Source organism: Amphiura filiformis, chromosome 17, assembly GCF_039555335.1.
Source record: "Amphiura filiformis chromosome 17, Afil_fr2py, whole genome shotgun sequence".
In the NCBI taxonomy this organism is placed as follows: Eukaryota; Metazoa; Echinodermata; class Ophiuroidea; order Amphilepidida; family Amphiuridae; genus Amphiura; species Amphiura filiformis.
The window spans coordinates 2,656,177-2,676,477 of NC_092644.1; the positions used below are offsets into that span (position 1 = coordinate 2,656,177).

At 36.8% G+C, this 20,301-nt stretch overlaps 1 protein-coding gene across 3 annotated transcripts in view; it reads left to right on the forward strand.

The window, feature by feature from the left end:
* LOC140136797 (kynurenine aminotransferase-like) overlaps positions 1–18,670 on the forward strand; it is a 36,002-nt gene extending 17,332 nt beyond the window's left edge. For all 3 annotated transcript variants that reach the window (XM_072158396.1, XM_072158395.1, XM_072158397.1), the window contains 9 exons: positions 820–906; positions 1,417–1,536; positions 2,520–2,640; positions 3,988–4,064; positions 5,409–5,498; positions 8,212–8,398; positions 10,017–10,087; positions 11,809–11,895; positions 18,248–18,670. In XM_072158396.1, the coding sequence (XP_072014497.1) occupies positions 820–906; positions 1,417–1,536; positions 2,520–2,640; positions 3,988–4,064; positions 5,409–5,498; positions 8,212–8,398; positions 10,017–10,087; positions 11,809–11,895; positions 18,248–18,313 (906 nt within the window). In that variant the 3' untranslated portion in view covers positions 18,314–18,670. The remainder of the gene's footprint in view (positions 1–819; positions 907–1,416; positions 1,537–2,519; positions 2,641–3,987; positions 4,065–5,408; positions 5,499–8,211; positions 8,399–10,016; positions 10,088–11,808; positions 11,896–18,247) is intronic.
* The last annotated feature ends 1,631 nt before the right edge of the window (positions 18,671–20,301 follow it).

The window sequence follows — 20,301 nt, forward strand, 5'->3', positions numbered from 1 at the left end:
TGATAGCAGTTGTTTAAATGCTACCAGTGATGCAGATGCAGTACAACTTGTGATTGAGCTGCCTTGTGTTCCAGCTTAAAAAGTTGAAAGATATTGTTAATGATATTTTATACTGGATCTTGTGTGAGTTGGTGAAAATATTCTTGCTGCTTAATTTAGCAATACCTAACACCAATAACTGTTGACTTCTAACTGTAAGAAAAAGTTTAACACATACAACAAATTAATTTGTTTGATTTCATTATAGTTCTCAAGTTGCTATAGCTGTAAATCTTGACTCTCTGGTTACAGGCATTAGAATTTTCAGGTTTAAAAAAAGCGCAGTGATTTATAGTGCTCTACGCACAGGCACAATGCCTAGACGTTGATCCACAAGCCTCAGCACACTTTACAGGTTGTCGCTGACCAATACGGCCCCACATCATTCCATAAACCATTAAACAACAACTCGGGGACTTTGCTGCTTCACAAGCTCACACCCTAGACATTCCACAAATAACCTTTGCAACCAGGATCAGCTCCCCAAGTTTCGTACGAGTTACAACAAGACAAATTAGCAGTAAGTTCCTTGTCCAGGGGAATTTCAAGCTAACTCAATTTTCCACGAGAGCATACTAGGCACCACCAGGGTTCGAACCCGCAATCTCTCGCACCATTTAAACATGAATTCAGGGGGGGGTTTTTTGTCCGCTTTGGAGTGTTTTTGCTCAATTTCACATGCTTTTGCAGGGTTTTCCTTCAAGTTTTTCATTGAAAGTTCTCATGCCTATACTGTTTTCTCTTATGAATATTATTTGTTTTCCCTTCTATAATTCGTAGGTAATAATAATCGAACCATTCTTTGACTGTTATGAGCCAATGACCAGGATGGCAGGAGGAACTCCAAGATTTATAGCACTAAAACCGGTAAGTATAGTCCAGCCTCTGTTATATGTGTTTACAGACCTCCTTTAGACAGACTTCTTTGTTATCTGGCTCTGTCACCATCCAAGGAAAACATGCATTTAAAATATTGAGATCCTTCCAGGTACTTCCACAAGAATAGTTTGGTTTCAGATTTTTAAAATTTAGTGTATGCAAGGAGAGTTTAATGCTCAAATGATACTAGCACATGAACTCAATTGACCCTTTGCAGGGTCATCTCAAAACAAGGTTCTATGAGCCACAAATTCTGTGTTTTAAGTGCCTAAGCCTTTCAAACGCATGCTTTAATCACTGTGTACACTTTGCAAAAGCCTTCTGGCATGTTGCTAGTAAAGTGGGAAAAACAAAAATGCACATTTTGTTCAAGTGTTGCAGAGAGAACCTCGTTTTGGTAGCAAGGTGGCGTTGTTGTGCAAATAACTGATTGGTATTATAGATTCTTGTGTTGTTTGTTGAAATTTTTTGCTTGTTTTTATTTTTGCTTTTTACTAGAAAAATGAGAATGTAACTTCTACCAAAGATTTTGTGTTGGACCCTGAAGAACTAGCAGGCATGTTCAATGAAAAGACAAAAGCAATTATTGTGAATAATCCAAACAACCCACTGGGCAAGGTGAGTGTCACTTTTCTATGTGAAATTTTTTTCAACACCCTTTGTATCATGAATGTGCTGTGTTCTTTGTAGAGCGCTTATAAATGCTTGTATAGAATAGAATAAAATGCCCCACATTCCCAAGAGTTGATCTCAAGTTTCAGTTATGAGGCATAAGTGGGTACACTATACAGACGAATATGCCTGGCTCTATGAGTCCAAAGTTCACTGGATTGATAGCTGGAGAGTACCCTGTGAAGTCATCGGTATGTGCATCCAGTTACGCCTCTTATTGCAAGTTATGATGAGGTGATTGGGACGTATGTACACATGTAAAAAGGTGATTTAATGGCACTCTCAACATGACTGTAGGGAAAATAATGATTCTCTTTCAGCATGTTTATAGTGAATATACCGCATTTTGAGTATACCGTATACGATAATCCTTGTATATGTACCGATACCCTTGCTGTTTATAGTGAGACACAGTTACCACAAAAATTATATACCAACTAACATTATTGTACATTTGCAATGACCCCGAGGTCACATAGGGAATGTGCAAATATTGTGGCGCGAGCTATAAACAGCCCATTCAACAATATGATCATGGCGGCAAACACGTAGCTTCTATTTTGATAACTCTAGGGGGTGAGAATCGTTCCGAATGTCCTGCACGCATTCTACGCATCATGAAGAAGCTCCTACTTCCAGTAATACCACACACAATTTATACTGGTGTGTTTATAGTGCAAATATCTCGCGACAATATCCTTCGGTTGAGAAGGATATCGATGTACCGTTCATAAATATACTGCTAGTGTTTATAGTGAGCAGGTATCCGGATAATTTCTGACCGGATAGAAATTATACCGCAATGTACCGCACATCAGCTCCCACTATAAACACGAAATTATCGAATTGGTCTTGAACAACCATAAATTTTGTAGGAATTTTTGACACTTTGCAATAATTTAAAAAAATATTATTCTTACCACTTACAGGTGTTTAATAGGGAGGAGCTTGAGATGATTGCCAATCTATGTAAGAAACACAATGTTCTGTGTGTAAGTGATGAAGTCTATGAGTATATGGTGTATGAAGGACAAAAGCAGATCAGAATGGGTAAGAACAAAGGGTATGCTTAGTAGGCACATTGGTCTTACCATAGACCCTGGAAGATATTTAATAAATATTTGCTCCACAATTTATCAATACATGTATGATAAAATATTAAAACATCGTATAAGAACTATTCTATAGTAAATCAGTTATACCAAGTAACTGATGAGGCATTAAATATGCAGGATATTAATCATCTTCCTATGGTACGTGTCATAGACGTGACTTTTTACTTCCGCAAATGGCCGTTGGTGGGACCTCATCTCTTCTCAAATTGTGACCTTGGTCCCGACATTTAACCCTATGCAGTCTCATCCCCCTGGGGGAATCTGGTCAGTCCAAGGGGGTAAAGCCAGAGTGGAAACAATGGGCTATTCCAGTTGAAAGCCCTACACCCCCTGTGGAAGACATGATCTTAAATGGGAGTATCTGAATGGGTGACTACATATGAAATCTCCACCCCCAGTGTGGAAGATGAAGGTCATGTCTTCCATGGGGGGTGTAAGGATTTCAACTGGAATAGCCCAATGTGGCATGGTTATAGAGGATTGTGGTCAAAGAGATGCGCATATACAGGGTGTATCACAATAAAGTATACAGTTTGAAAAATGCCACTAGATTAAAAAGTATGAGGTATTTGGTCAAAATGCTTTAGTTGATAGCTGAATTAACACCTTGGCCAATTGTAAAATCACTGGCGTGTGAACATTAATAAGCACTCAGGGGCTATTTTTGTGAGCCGTGTAAAAATGCAGTTGCGCAAAGTCCATTAAAAGTAAGTTACGATTGATTTTAAGACTTCAGAGATGCCAGTTTTCAGGTTTAAACCTGAAATCAGGTTTTTTGTGAGTTCAAATTCCGGTGTTTTTATTCATTTTCAGCCTGTTTTAGGGCTTTTTGGCCTGCATTCACACGCTTTTCAGGTTTTTTGAGTGAAACTGACTGGCATCTCTGAGACTTACAATTAAAGCTTCATAAAGTTTAGTGAAATGAACCCTTGGTCCAGGGTTACCAAACCCGCGATTTCGTAGCCCAATTAGGCGACTTTTGAAGATTTTCCCCGCGACTTTTGACAATTTTCTGTCCCATAGAAACCAGTGGTTAAGAAAAAATATGGGCGACTTTTCAACATTGGCTCTTGCGACTTCCGACAGTTTCCTGCCCCATAGAAACCAATAGTAAAGAGAAAAATTGGGTGACTTTTCGATTATTTGACCCGCGATTTGGGCTAAAATCTTTTGGCAACCCTGGTCACCTACAGTAAACACTCAAAATAAGAATGCCATATGTTATTCCCTAAAAATGCCTAATTCCATGGTTGTAACTCACTGATATCTGTTATTCTTTCAGCTACATTACCTGACATGTGGGAGAGGACCATTACAGTTTGTAGTGCTGGCAAAATATTCAGTGTCACAGGATGGAAGGTAAACCTCAATATTAACTCTATCCATGCAATTAAGTGTCAACTGCAGACGACAAGTTTCAATTTTTTTTATTAATTCAAATATTTTGGAATTGTACATTTTTATAACCATACTTGGAATCAGCATGAAAAATGCATGAAAATGAGTACAAACAAGCCTAGTATTGGATCAGTGGTTCTTGAGGTAGCTCTTGATATCTCAAAACTTGGACTGTTTATGTTGAAGCCTACAGTGTGGCACGGTGGCTCAGTGGTTACGGCCTTGGACTCGTAATCTGCGAGCTTGCTCGACGTGCGTGGGTTCGATTCCCCGTCCCACCATCGTGTTGCGCCCTTGGGCAAGGCGCTTTGCCTCGCTTGCCTGACCCCACCCAGGTGAAAATGGGAAGCTGTTAAGGGTAGTCACAGTCATTGTACTGATGGACCCTGCGCCACTTGTAGGCTGCAAACGTGGTTCCGACATATTATAATGACGGCGGAATAAATGTAAAGCGCTTTGAGGCTGTTTACGGCATAAAGCGCTATATAAATATCTACATTTATTTATTTATTTACAGTTAGCATGCAGATCATTGGGAGTTTAGGCATTTTGAACATCTGTTCAGAGTTATGTGCCATATGTTGAGTAGTGTTCCATGTGATTGACTGGTTTGACCATGATTAGCACATGCATCTAAGTGTCTACTGTGCCTGTTGCACTGTGCTGTGTTTTTTCAACACATTTTGGTCGTGCTGCCACAATTACCAGTGCATCAGAGTCTTAGCATTCCAACTGTGGATGTTACTGCATTTAGTGTAGCTGAGATATTTGCAATTGACTGCAACAGCCTAAGAATGGATTTAAGAGTGTATGCTCTATTGTTGATAACAAATCAGCATTTTACGCACCTTGTACTTTACCAATCAACTTGTTTTCTCTGATATACTGTGATAATGTAATGCATTAAGGTGGTACTACACCCCTGGCCAATTTTGTGCCTATTTTTGCATTTTTCTCAAAAAATTAAGCGCATTGGTGACAAGTAAGATATGTATATTATAGGGGCAAGGACTACAAGTACTGCACTGAAAATTTTATTTCAGCACAGACAACAGTTGTGGAGTTACAGTCAAAAATGAGGGAAAACAATATTTGATCAATAAATCAATAACTACTTGTCTTGAGTCACTGAAATTTCAGTGTAGTAATTGGATTCCTTGCCCCTATAATATACATAACTTTTGTTACCGGTGTTTAATTAGTTTTTGAGAGAAATGCAAAAATAGTCACAAATTTATCAAGGGGTGTATATAGTACATGTACCACCTTAAACCTTTCTTTGATGTCTCATATTATTTTCCATAGCTTGGTTGGGCCATAGCACCAAATCATCTGCTAAACAGCCTCATGTTGGTTCACCAGAACTGTGTCTATACATGCTCAACAGTACTACAGGTATTTATATGTTTGCACATAAAAAATATCTTCCACAGGGGAGTATGAATTTCAAATGGAATGAAAACATTAGGCAGCTCTATTTTAATGTCATACATCATCTGAGAAATCTAAATCTTTACAGAGGGAGGGTGCTTTTTCATTAGATTTTGTTGATGTACTGTTCCATTTGAAATTCATACTCCCCAAGATATTTCCAAAATCTCACACAGGGGTTGTGTGGACTTAAACTGGAATAGCCCAATTCATTATTTTGGTTCCAATAATTAATATGACGGATTTTCCTTGCCATGAGTAACATGATATCTGTTTCCCTTATAAATTGTTGATAATTATGTTTTGATTGTTGGCTCAAAGTCACTCTAAGCACCCAAAAATATAGTTGAAGCCTTAATGTGAAATTGGTTAATTTTGTTCAAACCTAATTTTTTGGCATATGGTCATTTTCACGGTAAAGGGTGTAACTTTGGATTTTTAACATTTTGATCCGTAGTTTTCTAATAAAGCCACAGAATTCCATGATTTTTGGCCACATAAGTCATCTAGTTAGCAGCTACCTTTGGTAGCATAATCATCTTCGGGAGTTACTGCGTTCAGTTTTAGCAGGCTTAAATGTACCTAATATTGCCATTTTGAAAAACTGTAAAAACAGTAACATTTTGTAAAACCCTGTGTTTTCTTCAGTTAGTTCATGGATAATTTTTCTTATCCTGAAAGTACGGTCATATGTTCAGTAAACACTGCCACATTAGATTTAATTGTGAACAGCCCTGTATTTTTGAGAACCGGACTTCGATATTTGTCGTTTCGAGGCTTCATTTTCCGTTAACAATTGTTAACAAACTTTGTGGGTATAGCTTTGGTTCATAATTCTTGGTTATTTCTTCACTTCTTCTTGATTCATAACAGTTGATATCTTAACTTGAAATGGGTAACAAAAATTAGTTGATTTGCAAGCTTTTAAAATTTTTATAAAATCTTGACTTCAAAGAGCCGATTTTCCGTTAACTTTTTTGTAGTTTCCGAAACAAACTGTTCAGCAAGCTTGGGCAAATATAAATAAAAGAGCTCATCCAATCTATTTATCAAAATGTAGCAAAGTAGATCCTCAAGTCACTTGTTTTTAAATCATGGAGATATATATCACCGTTTGAAAATGGGACCCAATACAAACTTTCCGTTAACAATTGAAGCCTCCGAAACAAATGAAGCCTCCGAAACAACAGTAAACTTAATTATCATCTATGCATATCTAAATTGGTATGTTCCATATTGATATCTGCATTGTAATTGTTGCATGATATGTGCAGAATGTCATAAAAAAAAAAAAAATTGATATTATGGTTAATGCTTGAAAAATATACTGATATCCAAGAAAGCCCGTTTGGAGGCTTCACATGCAAATAACACCATACTTAACAAATGGGTGAAAAAATTATCATGTTATAAATCTGCAATATCTGCCGCATAGAATCATTGATTCAATACACACAAGAAAATAACAGCTTAGATGATCCCAACAGTGTTGTTTTCAAAAAAACTACTTCTGCCATGTTTAACCATTGTAAACATGAAGCCTCCAAAAAAAAAAAAATTACTTGCTGTGATAATTTAATTTTGTCACAACTGAAATTCAATACTTAGAAGCAAAGCATGAAAATTGGTAATTGTGATATTTTTTACCTATTTTTTCATGTCAACTTGTAGTAGTTAGCCAAATATTTTACTTTTATGATCACCTGTGTTGTTAACTGAAGCCTCCGAAACACAAATCGCTTGAATTGCCAATTCTAAAAAATAACTCCAATTTCTGTGAAACTTGGCTGGGAGGTTCCTTTCATCAAGTAGTATTTGTACATGAAGTTAGACATTTAAATTATTTTAGGAACCCAATTAAAACTTAAAAAATATGTTTAAGGTTGGGAAATTTCCATTGCAAATGACCCTTGATGTTAAAAATTTTCAAAATTGCAATTACAAACATAGCAAAACATGGTATAAAATTTAACTTATATCTGTTGACTTACTTTGGAATGGGATTTCACATGTATTCCAGCTTTCATGTCATAATTTTCTGAGCTTATGTAAAATACATTTTTTCTTAGATTTTAACCAAAATGTTATGGAAATGTCAATTTTTTTATCAGAAATCAAAAGGTTTAAGCCTTGAAACACTATTTTACTGGAATTTAAGTTGCTTCTATGCATGATTACAGTAAACAGAAACATATTTAAGTGGTTTGAAATTTTGACCCTAAAAATCAAAAGTTACACCCTTTACCGTGAAAATGACCATATTTGTAATGTTTATACATGTCCCAACTTGCACCTATAAATGGTATCTGCCAAATTTGTTGTCTTTGTAGGTCAACAGATAGGCTAGAGCAAAGTTCGACATAAAGTCATAATTTTTTTATTATGACTTTATGGCCTCCTATAGAATGCATGTTAATGACCAAAATAACTAATGGGATTTTTATCACTTTACCTTGTTATTTCAGCTTAAAATGGACAGGAACCCTTCCCTGCAGTTATTACTTATATCATTTCAACATTTTGAATAAAGAATCATAATTAATGTAAAAAAATGTTCATTATGGCTTTATAACACCTTTTTAAAATGACAAACATGTCCTTAAAAATGCTTATATATTACCACATTATTATTATATTATACACAAGTAATTCTTTTTTTTTCTTATCCATCTTGCAGGAAGCAGTTGCTGTGAGTCTGGAAAAAGAAATGGCCTTACTTGGTAAACCAGAGTGTTATCTAACAAGCCTGGCAGAGGAACTGAACGGAAAGAGAGACAAAATGGCCGACTTACTACGAGATATCAACTTAACACCCATTATACCCGATGGAGGATATTTCATTATGACTGATATCTCACATTTGGGTTGGTGACATATTCTCTTACAATCCATCCGCTTTTTTTTGAAGTGCGGTTTAGAGCTTGGTTACACTCACTGCCAAAATCCTCCAGCATATTTTGTTGCATTGTTCATTCTAGATTGGATACACTAAGTTAATATCACTGTCAAATCCTTGATCATGTTTTGTAGTCAGTGGCATAGATTTCTTTTTGACATTGGGGGGGGGGTGGAAACCATTTCTTGAAGTATAGAGAATCCAGCACATTTTGGCAACGGAATAAGTTTATGGTACAAATGCGCACGAATCGTGCGAACATTTTTGAAGCTAAATTGATGAAATATGGTGCAAATGTGGGGAAAATTCATGCAACACACACAAAAATAGGCACTTTGGGGGAAGTGGCCAAATATGAGGTTATAATTTGGTCAAAAACCCACATACAGGTATCAACATGGGGGAATGATTGTATGGACCATCCCCCCTGGCAAAATATTAGGGGGATCACCCCCTGGGATCTATGCCTATGTTTGTAGTGCTGTTATTGATCATTAAAGCCACACTTTCTGAAAAGACAGGTGTGGAAATGAGAGTATAAACTGACCAGTAGATACCAGTTGTAGTCATACTATACTATTCAGCAAATTCCCTCAGCGGTGTCCATCTGCTCCTTCTGATTATCGCGTAAAAAGAACTAGGTCACTCAGCTTGACCAGCGAATGAGGTGCTGATGTGATGATGACATGATTCTATTAGCCAATCAGACGCTATAGGTTTCAGTTTATTTATTTACCATAACAACGCAATGAAAATATATATAATACATAATGGTATAAAATGTGCTAACTTGGCAGACCACTGAAGAATTGTGCCGAAAACAGGAAAAGTATCCATAGCTTCAAGCTGATATAAACCTACACATGTTTATACTCTGGCCATATGGTGTGCCCTGCTGTCTGCTGTTTTCCAAGAAAACAATTGATTTTCAATGTGGAGTTAAGGGGTTACTACACCCCTCGATAAATTTGTGTCTATTTTTGCATTTTTTCTCAAAAACTAATAACACAGTGGTAACAAAAAGTTATGTATATTGTAGGGCAAGGAATCCAATTACTACACTGGAATTTCAGTGACCCAAGACAAGCGGTTCGTTATTTATGATAAGAAATTAGGTACCGCTAGGATGTACCTCATTCCCGATCATATATACTGAACCACTTGTCTTGAGTCACTGAAATTTCAGTGTAGTAATTGGGATCCTTGCCCCAATAATCTACATAACTTTTGTTACCAGTGTGTTATTATTTTTTGAGAAAAATGCAAAAATAGTCACAAATTTACCACAGGGTGTAGTACCCTCTTAATAATCATAATCATTAATAATAGAGTGGACAAAAAAAAACCCAGTAGCATGTATTTAGACCAGTGTTCTGTAAAACTCAAGGAATAGTTTAAAGCAATATTTTTTGTGTTTCTTGTAACAAAATTGACATTCATCATGTTCATATATATATCTGCAGAGGTAATTTAAATGTATTTTGTATAATTTTGAAAGAAATGAAATTGATATGATTAAGGCAAGGTGTATAGGAAAAAAAAGAGAATCATAATCGTAAAATATTCTTTGTCCATTGTACTTGTAGATGTGGATGTTGAAAAATATGGAGAGGGTCGTAAGGATTTCAAGTTTGTGCGCTGGATGACGAAGGAACTGGTGAGTGTGTAAGGTAGAGTCTGAAGTTTACTTTTTTCTAAAATCCATTTTCCGTGTTGTAATCTGTGTTGTAAAATTTGTAAATAGGTGTTTCATGAATAAAGCATAAAATGTATAATTGGAATATTCTCACGATAATAGGCTGACTGTTACGATGTTTGGAGGGATATAGGGAGTTCATGCCTTTGTAATATACCTTTATTTCGGTATTATTAAACAGTATTCTGATCATAAAAATTGACACACACAACTCTTGATTGTCTTTAACATTTATTTCTCTTATCTTTTAACAATTTTTGTCACATCATACAAAAATGTCATTTTCCGTGTTGTACCTCCGATTCCGTGATTTTTTTCCGTTTTCCGTAAAACTTCAGACTCTAGTGTAAGGGAAGCATGTCTCCCAAGATTGACTACAGTTTGAATAGATGCCTTAGAAACTTGCATACCTTTGACAGGCCGTTGCAACTCATATGCTAGCGCAATACAAAACGGTGGCGACAGCGTCGGCTTTCCCTGTGTATTACCCTGTACTAACATGGCGTCCAATGGCATCTCCCGGGCGGGCCATTTTGGAAAAGTAAAGAAAATGCTGCTGCCACCACGATAGTACTAAAAGCTACGTAAAAAAAAAATATGCGTAGTGCTGTGGAGACTTACTTTAACATGACGTCACGAATATGCTAATTAAAGAAAATGCTGCTACCATCTCGTCCACATGTTGCAAAGCGTGACGATCGCTGACCTCACATCGGCGATCGGAGTTGCAATTCCATCGCACTTCGTGCTCTATTCTTCTTCCATGCCTTTGACCTGTATGTGTACTTGATTTGACAGGCCATATATGTTTCTGGGAGCATGCGTGGCCGAGTGGATAAGGCGCCCGACTCATAATCCATAGGTTGTGAGTTCGAGCCCCGCTCGTGCCAACGTGTTGGGCAAGGCACTTTATCCTCATTGCCTACTGGGGGATGTGGTTGGGTTGGATTGGATGTTTGTATAATAGTTGTTTGTTTCAATGTTGCAATATTGGCGCTGATTAAGCTGCTGCCTGCAAATTGCATTGTGTCTTTTTATAGGTGTGTTTAATGTACAATTCTAGCCATTTGACCTGCGGGTCACCATTAGAGTTTGAAATAAAATCTTCCTTTATATATGTTTCTGTTTGTCGCTCACAATTACAGCCATGTCATACTATGCACTCGCAAGGAGCATAGCATGTTTTTCTGATGTAACTTCTGTCGCTTATTAGAAAAGCAATTCCTGATATCTGATCATTAAGTCGCTAGCATATGCAACCAGTTCACTTAAAGGCAACTTTGTCGCTACATCGCTAACCACGACTGGACGCTTGTAGCGATTGTTAACATGTTTTATTACTAGCGATTTGTAAATCACTTGCTGTTTCTTGTGAATTGGTCTATTAGCCATCCGACATTGTAAATATAGAGCGAAGTGACCGATGTGTGGTGGAAAATGTGTTGAAAAGTTAAATAAATAGGGTGGTGAATTAGCATTAGGCCCTGTAAGGAAATTTTTACTGCTTTTGAAGTTTGATACGGACAGGAAGCTCATCAGATCCATCAAAATTTTTTGATTTCTGCAACTTGTGAAGAATTCAAAGTCTACTGAAATTTTGAGCTGAAATAATGTTCTTTTAAACTCATATTTTTACAAAGAAATTTTAGAATTTCTCTTGATATTTTTGTTTGTATTGACAGGGAGTTGCCACAATACCCTGCAGTGCCTTCTATGGAGAAGAACATAAAGCTTTGGGAGAGAGATACATTAGGTTTTGCTTCATCAAGGTAGGTTCATAACATTCAAATATGGATATATACTGCACCAATAAAGTATCCTTACACTTGGAAAAATAACCACAATAACAAAAGTGAACAATATTGGGGTAAATTTGTTTTTTCAATAGATGCACTATCTAATCCTGCACATTATGACACCATATTGAATCCAATGTGACCTCAAGAAGTAAAGTTACAAGCAATTGAATAGACGAAGGTCCAGTTTTAAAAGTGACAAACTGCATAGCCTATACAAGGCGCAAAAAAGATTCCAACAAGTGAAACAAAGAGACAACACAGTTTCTTCAATGGAGCGTTATTTAAAACAGTTTTATGTCAGTTTTTGCTTCTCTGTACTTTTCGTAACTTTCATTTTATTTGTCAGTTCTTTTGTTTCGGTTATCTTTTGTTCCTTTTGTTTTAAATTAAAGCCAAACGATAAATTAGCCATTCACCACTCTCAAACCAGATGTCTAGTATGTGGAGTTTTGAATAGGCTAGTTTGTCACTTTTAAAACTGGACCTTCATCTAATCAAATGCTTGTAACTTTGCTTCTTGAAGCCACATTGGATTCAATGTGGTGTCATAATGTGCAGGATTAGATAGTGCATCTATTAATAAAACAATTTTACCCCAATATTGTTCAGTTTGGAAATTGTGATTATTTATTTGTCAGTTCTTTTGTTTCAGTTTTCTTTTGTTCCTTTTGTTTTAAATTAAAGCCAAAGCGCATAAATTAGCCATTCACCACTCTCAAACCAGATGTCTAGTATGTGGAGTTTTGAATAGGCTAGTTTGTCACTTTTAAAACTGGACCTTCATCTAATCAAATGCTTGTAACTTTGCTTCTTGAAGCCACATTGGATTCAATGTGGTGTCATAATGTGCAGGATTAGATAGTGCATCTATTAATAAAACAATTTTACCCCAATATTGTTCAGTTTGGAAATTGTGATTATTTTTCCAAGTGTAAGGATACTTTATTGGCGCAGTATATATATAGTCACAATAGGCACACCACAATCTATTTATAAGCCTCATTGTGATTCAGATCATCAGGGACAGAGATATCATTACCAAAGAAGATATTGAGTGTTAAGAGCTAGTTATGTTATTTAGATTGTATCCATCATTTGAGCATGAATTTGGATTGTCGCCACTGTTCAGATAGAATCAAACTTTTAACTGTTAAACATCAGTTTTGGACATTACAGCATGTTTGAAGCACTTGATGTAAACTGTATCCCAGTACACAATGTGCTTATGTGCGGCTGATCCAGGATTGTCAACACGGGGGTGCAGAGGCTAAAATTAGGCTGATTTGGCATGGCTTTTCTTGTTTTTATGCCTCCACCGCGAGGCATACTGTTTTTGCACTGTCCGTCCTTCCGGATGCTGTATCTCGGGCATGGATGGGCGGATTGACTTCAGATTTTCAGGATAGGTGGGTCATGGTCAAAAACTCTGGATACTTTTTTTGGGGTGAGGTTCAAGGTCATATACTGAGGTCAAAGGTCATTTGAGGTCAAACAAGGTAAACTTGCAAATTGGGTCTCATATGAACAGTTTAAATCCTATTGCAACCAAACTTGAGTCATAGCTGCACTTTGTGAACCCTCATATATTGGTGGTGAAATAAGGTCATATACTGAGGTCAAAGGTCATTTGAGGTCAACTTGTAAAATACCATTATTTTGAGACTTTTGGTTAAAATTTGGTCTCATATGAACAGTTTAAATCCTAATGCAACCAATCTTGGGTCATATAGCCACACTATGGAAACCCTCATTTATTTATCGGGGGACCTTTTTTATACTTTGTTGCATGTAGTCCTACAGGGGGCCCATTTTCCTTATTTACCTCTTTTCTCAGAGACTAGGTGTTGCATGTTCCTCAAACTTGGTGCGTGGGTGCATCTTGACCCCAGGCAGAACAACAAGTTTGTATTGGTTAGTGGGTCACGGTCACATGAGGTCATCCAGGGGTCATCTGAGGTCAAATTAGTAATAACTGTGGTATGGGAATGAAACTTGGTGGGTATGATCAACATTTAGAGACAAATTTTTGGAATGTCATTTTGGGGTCATCCAGGGTCACCCAGGGGTCAACGGAGGTCAAATTAGTAATAACTGTGGTATGGGCATTACACTTGGTGGGTACAGTCAACATATAGAGCCAAATTTTTGGAAGGTCATTTTAATGTCATCTGGGGTCATCCAGAGGTCATCTGAGGTCAAATTAGTAAAAACTGTTGAATGGGCATGAAATTTGGTGGGTACAGTCAACATTTAAAGCCAAATTTTTGGAAGGTCATTTCAGGGTCATCAGAGGTCATCCACGGATCATCTGAGGTCAAATTAGTACAAACTGTCGTATGGGCAGGAAACTTGGTGGGAACAGTCAATATATAGAGCCAAATTTTTTGACGTTCTTTTTGGGGTCACCAGGGGTCATCTGAGGTCAAATTAGTAAAAACTGTCGTATGGGCATAAAACTTGGTGGGTACAGTCACCATCAGCCAGGTAATCGTGACAGCCGAGTCATCCAGGTGTCATCTGATGTAAATTCAGTCTGCCCTTGAGGCTTGAGTGCCACATAATTTGCTCCCTTTGGTGGAGGCATCACGGTCGACGCTGTGCGTCGAAAACCGCGACATCCGAGAACTGCGGTCCATCTAGTTTAGCTTAATTTCATGGTTTTTTTTGGGGGGGGGAGGGGTGTGCACCAGATTTTGGTGATGTGTATCTGCCCCTGGTGATGGTATGAATCAAATCCAAAAGTGCACATGTAAAAGCAAGCAATATTTCATAAAATTGAACATATTGCACAACCACTTCAATTTACAAAATTGTTTTTTTGATTATTGCCATGATATGTAGCAGAGCGCTGGTGCTGTATATGGCCAATATTGGCTCAAGAAACCATAAACAAGACAATCAAACACTAATGAAAGAAAGAGTGTGCTGGAAGTGAAGAGTCATTTAATATAAGTGGCCGAATCTGGTCAAATGGTGGAGTCCAATTCATCAGGGTCTCAGGTCGAGTCTGAGTCATTGGAGTCTCGAGTCATTTGAGATTTGTGACTCAAGTCCGAGTCATTTGGGATTTGAGTCTGTGCCAAGTTGAGTCATTGGAGTTGAGTCGTTACAAGTCTGGAATGGTATACATTCAGTTGGGCTTAAGGGCAGAGTAATGGGAAAGAACATGGACCTTTTCGAGCTTCATTATTTCTGAATTGTATGTCCAAAGTATATAAAACTATATATTTTTGGAAAGGAAATGAGTCAAGGAATCCCATGGTGACGTCAGATTTGTTCAAAAATCTCAAGTTTTTGAAAAAATCACAAAAATTCACTTTTTACCCCAATTTTTTGTGACAACTTAGAAAAAATCCGTTCAGAGTAAAAAAATTCAATTAGCTTTTCATGAAGAAGAGACATGAACTTAGGGAAGGTTTTTTACTTTTTTTTTTTTTTTTTCTTTTTTCGAAATATTGAAAAAAACATGTGAAAAAAGCTATTTTGTCACTCTATTAAGCTAAAAATTGCACATAATGGTGTATATTTTTGTTTAAAACAAATATTTTGAAAAATGAAAAAACCTTCCCTAGACTTTGATGTACTCTAAGCATAGTGCAAAAAGTTTACCCTTTGCTTGCATATTTTTCGAGTTATCTTGTCACAAAAATCGCGCAATATTGTCAAAAGTGAACTCTGAGAAATCGATGTTTTAGTAAAAAAATGTCAAAATTATGCACAAAACGTCCTTTAAAACGGTAAGACTTTCACACTTGTAAAATCTGTATCTGGTGCATGGTCTAAATATGCATCTTTTTGCACCAATGAATCTATAATGTCTGCTTTCAGTACGCCAAAATTCAAAATAATTAAAAAATCTAAGTGGCATTTTGACTGCAAATTTGTGTTTTGTTTACACCACATTTGCTGGCGTTAACAACATACCGAATGCGCCTTGACTGCGTTGGACATACGCGCAGAGTTTCGCCACGTCACGCGACGCGAATCGCACACGTAATCACAATATTTCGCATTCACAAGATTTCTGACTCATTATTTCCGCCAATTTACTAAACTGTCTTGAGCCATGTGACTTTTTAGAGTTGAAAAGAGTGAAATAAATCAAGCAAAAATATGAATAAATATTAGCAAGTTATATTTTATCAGTTTCAAGTGAAAGAATACATCTTAGTGTTGATAAATATCAAAAAATCTCAAATTCGGTCGTGGACGAATGTGTCTTCCATTACTCTGGCCTTAAGTGGTAGAGTGGTATGTTGGATGCAAGGTTGTTGCTTGCTTTTGGTGTATGCTTAAGCCAACACGGGGGCGAAGGGCAGGGCTGCCAACTTTGAAAAACACTTTTCAGTATTCTTAGACCTCAAAATCAGTATTTTCCTTACAAAATCAGTATTTTGAAAAGACGCCGACGCCCTAAAATATGTGTATAGTCACGTCTTATTTTCAAGAGGTAAATGTAATGTTTTAACTAAAGTACTATCACAAATAATATATATAATCGTAGATGCTCACTACATAAGGAATTGCTTTTTGCATTCAACACAGCTGATACATGTAGGCCTATATCAAAAGCCAATGCATTTTGATAATCTGTTTCACCAAATTTGTGAAATGATCTGCTGCTGCAAAGCTAAGGGTATGTTATGTTCGATGAAAAACTGAGTCATTAGAGTCTCGGCTTTTATCACCGAATAATCCGTTGGTTGTGCAAAACTTGTTATTGGCCGAGTGCTAGACTTGGCATCTACGCTTCCCTTGTGTTTCTTCGATTTAAGATGCGATGTGATATCATTTGCACCCCGCGTTCCATGCTGAAATCGCTGTTCGTGGTGTTGCAAAGCGTACACGTGACCGTGCATGGTGTTTATCCCTCCCGCTTGGAATCACGGTTCCATCTTTTGATGTAGTCAGGCCTAAATTCTTGCTTCCTGGCACTGCTGCTGCTAATTTTCTTTCCAATCGATGCCATATTTATATTTCAAACATAAAAAAATCGGGCGAAAACTGCACTTCAAATTATCTTTCTGTCGCAAAACTCAAAATAGTCCACCGAAAAGTTTTCATTTGCACGCGGTACGTCTGGCAATCATAGCTAATAACAGTCCGTGAAATATTATAGCCCGTGGTATAAATCAATCACCTCTTCAACAAAACACAATTATACGCTCACATAAGCGAGGTCAATGTAAATGATACCTCATCAGGACCTTAATAGCAGGGGAAGAGATTGATTTTACGAAACACAAACAATTTTTAATGTATTTAATTTTCACATAACAAATGGCCTTTTAATACATATAACGAACTTTTTGAAAAACGTATTTTAGGACAAAAATCCGTACTCCGTATTCTTTACCAATTTCCGTGCGAAATACGGAAAATCCGTACTAGTTGGCAGCCCTGGAAGGGCGATTCGTCCCTCATTTGTTCAAAATAGCCCCCAAACAAAGGTGAACCAGGGCGAAAAAAAATATACAAAAGCACAACAATCGCCCCCATCCAAAAACTAAACATCAAAACTAAATTAAGAAGAAGTTTAGTGTCCGAATCTGTTTTCATTTCGCAGGTGCAAAATCTTAAATTTTCCCGACGATTTTTCCATTCACTTTTAAATGCCAAAGTTAGTTCAGCCCATGTAATGAATTATTCATAATATAAAATTAAAAATGTGTATGTTGCATATGCATTATAAGATGTATGCGACCATTGTGTATAATTGTGCACATGTCGCACTCACTGACCTCTATAATACATGTACACTTGTCACTTACACATGTACACAGATGTCAATCAAACCAATACGGTATATTCATTCATGATTTCATCAATCGTCGTGGGCATAACTGGGCAAGTGAAACTTTGCACGAATGGATCGTTTTATGATAAGTATTGGCGGCACTCACTGCAGCCCTAGCAGTTTAAGATAGGCACAAATGACAAAGACACTCAATTTCATACTGTAAGTTCACTCCCTTGTAAGTTGTAACCTGTTTATTGTTGCATGAGATCGAGAGAGTGAAGTGTGACTGAGTCCGAGAGAACAGTCTGAGAGCAAGTTTCAGTTGTACATACGAATCACCGTCGATATTGTTTTCAATGTCAGGAGATAATTACCAATGAGAGAAGTGGGGATTTCAAAATAGCCCTCTTGAAGCTTAAAAGAGCCCCATTGGAAAAACATACAAGGCGATTATTTTTTTTTTTTAAATTGGAAATAGCCCCTTAAAAAAATATATATATTTTGACCCCTGTGTACATGTTAGCAGTAGACTTTCATCAGTTTTTCATCATAGTGTTATTTTTATGTGCTTGTTTTTAACAGGAGAATAGTACAATGGAAAAGGCTGCAGAAAGACTGAAGAAATGGACTGAAGAAAGGCACGCATAGTGAGGAAACAATATCTATGCCCAGTTTGTGTGCATGCACAGATAATGCAACCCAATTCCAGTATCAGCAATATGTTAATATGTGTCAACAGTGTTTGTCATATCATTACGCACAAATGTGTCAAATATATTCCTATAAAATGTAATTTTCTTACTGTAAATTGGATGCACATACCTCAGGAATTAAGTGCTTTTAGGAAGTGTCCGTTTTTCAGAATGATGTACGGTAACACTATAAGACTGGTATATATCAATTCATTAGGAACTTTTATGAGGCTTAAGGGATGGGGTATGAACGTTTGGACAGTATTTATTGTGGGACATTAGAGCACATCAGACATATCGAATTGCATTCTGAATATGAAGAATGTCCTTCTGATATCAAATAATTTAGATTTTTGAAATTAGCAATGTTATACACATTTTATGGCAAATCATTAAAAATTGATATTTTTGATATTTAACAGTACTCGAAGTAAACTTTATAAATCTGATGATTTATACTTGAAGTGTATGTAGGTGGGATGAAAAGCCGATGATCAATTGTAAATTTTGACCTTTCGTATTGAAGATATGGATTTTATTTCCCAAAACACAAAACAAAAAATTAGGTCTTTTTGGGAAAAAAATCCATATCTTCAATATGAAAGGTCAAAATTTTCAATTGATCGTCAGCTTTTCCTCCCAGCTACATACACTTTAAGAATATATCATTAGATTAATAAAATTTACTTCGAGGACTGTTATATATCAAAAATGTGAAAAATATCAAATTTTAATAATTTGTCATAAAATTTGTATTATATCGTGAATTTCAAAAATGAAAATTATTTGGTATCAGAAAGACATTCTGCGTATTCAGAATGCAATTTGATAGGTCTGATGTCCCACAAAAAATACTGTCAAAACGCTCATTCCAGATCCCTAAAGCAAACTGACAATTAAATGGAGAGAGCGACAAAATTGTGGTTATTTTTGAAGCGGGCTTGATGGAAAATTCAGATATCACTGTTGTAGGTTGTGTGGTTCTTGAGTTATGATGTAAAGAGTGTTGATACAAAACTTCTTCATAAAACGACACATATCTCAAGAACCACAACACATTCAGCACATGATCAAAAGTTGTATATATAGGCCAATTTGATCATAATATCTCAGAAGCTATGCTTCCTCAAAAATGCAAAAATCTGAATTTTGATTAATTTTAAGGTGTTCTGCATGGTTTGGCAAATCATCTATAATCCCTTTAATTCATAAAAGAAAGGGAATGTTTAGCTTCACTTGTTTTGTGGTGGCAGTTCAGTGTATGATTAATGAGTGTTTGCAGTACATGACACACTTTCCTTCCCCTTATGGCTGTCGCATATACATGTAGTATAATCATCATTGCAATTTCTTTATGTGCAGTGCAATCACACCAGGGGTGTGTGCAGTTATAGCCAGCAACAATTTTAGTGCAGGCTAATTTTAGTAGCTGAGTATGTGTAAGGAGGGAGATTAAGAGATGAATCTGTCTGTATAGGGAGATTAAAAGATGAATTCATCTGTGGATCGAGAGATGGATTCGTCTGTGGTGTAGCAGTTCTCTCTCCTATACCATGAACAATTTTCATCTCTTGATCTCCCTACACAGACTAATTCATCTCTTAGTCTTACTATTCTCTCAGGTAAAAAAACACAACATCTTGGTTGTAACTTGTGCATTTTCTGTGATTTCAAAGATCTTTTGTGCCGGTCGGTGACCAATATATTTAAGCATTTATATAATTTAGTTCATCTCAAGTTTGGTAGTGACGTATGTGCGTATTTCGCTCGCCGCAGCATCGAATCGCGTGCGTACAGTTAAATGTGCTGAGTGTACACGCGTACAGGGGCGGCCAACCGCGAAAAAGCATTGACGTCACTACCAAACTTGAGGTGAACCAAATTATAGTGCCGGTCGGGAAGACTCTGTACCGGATATCCCCGACTGGCGAGGCTAGAACACTG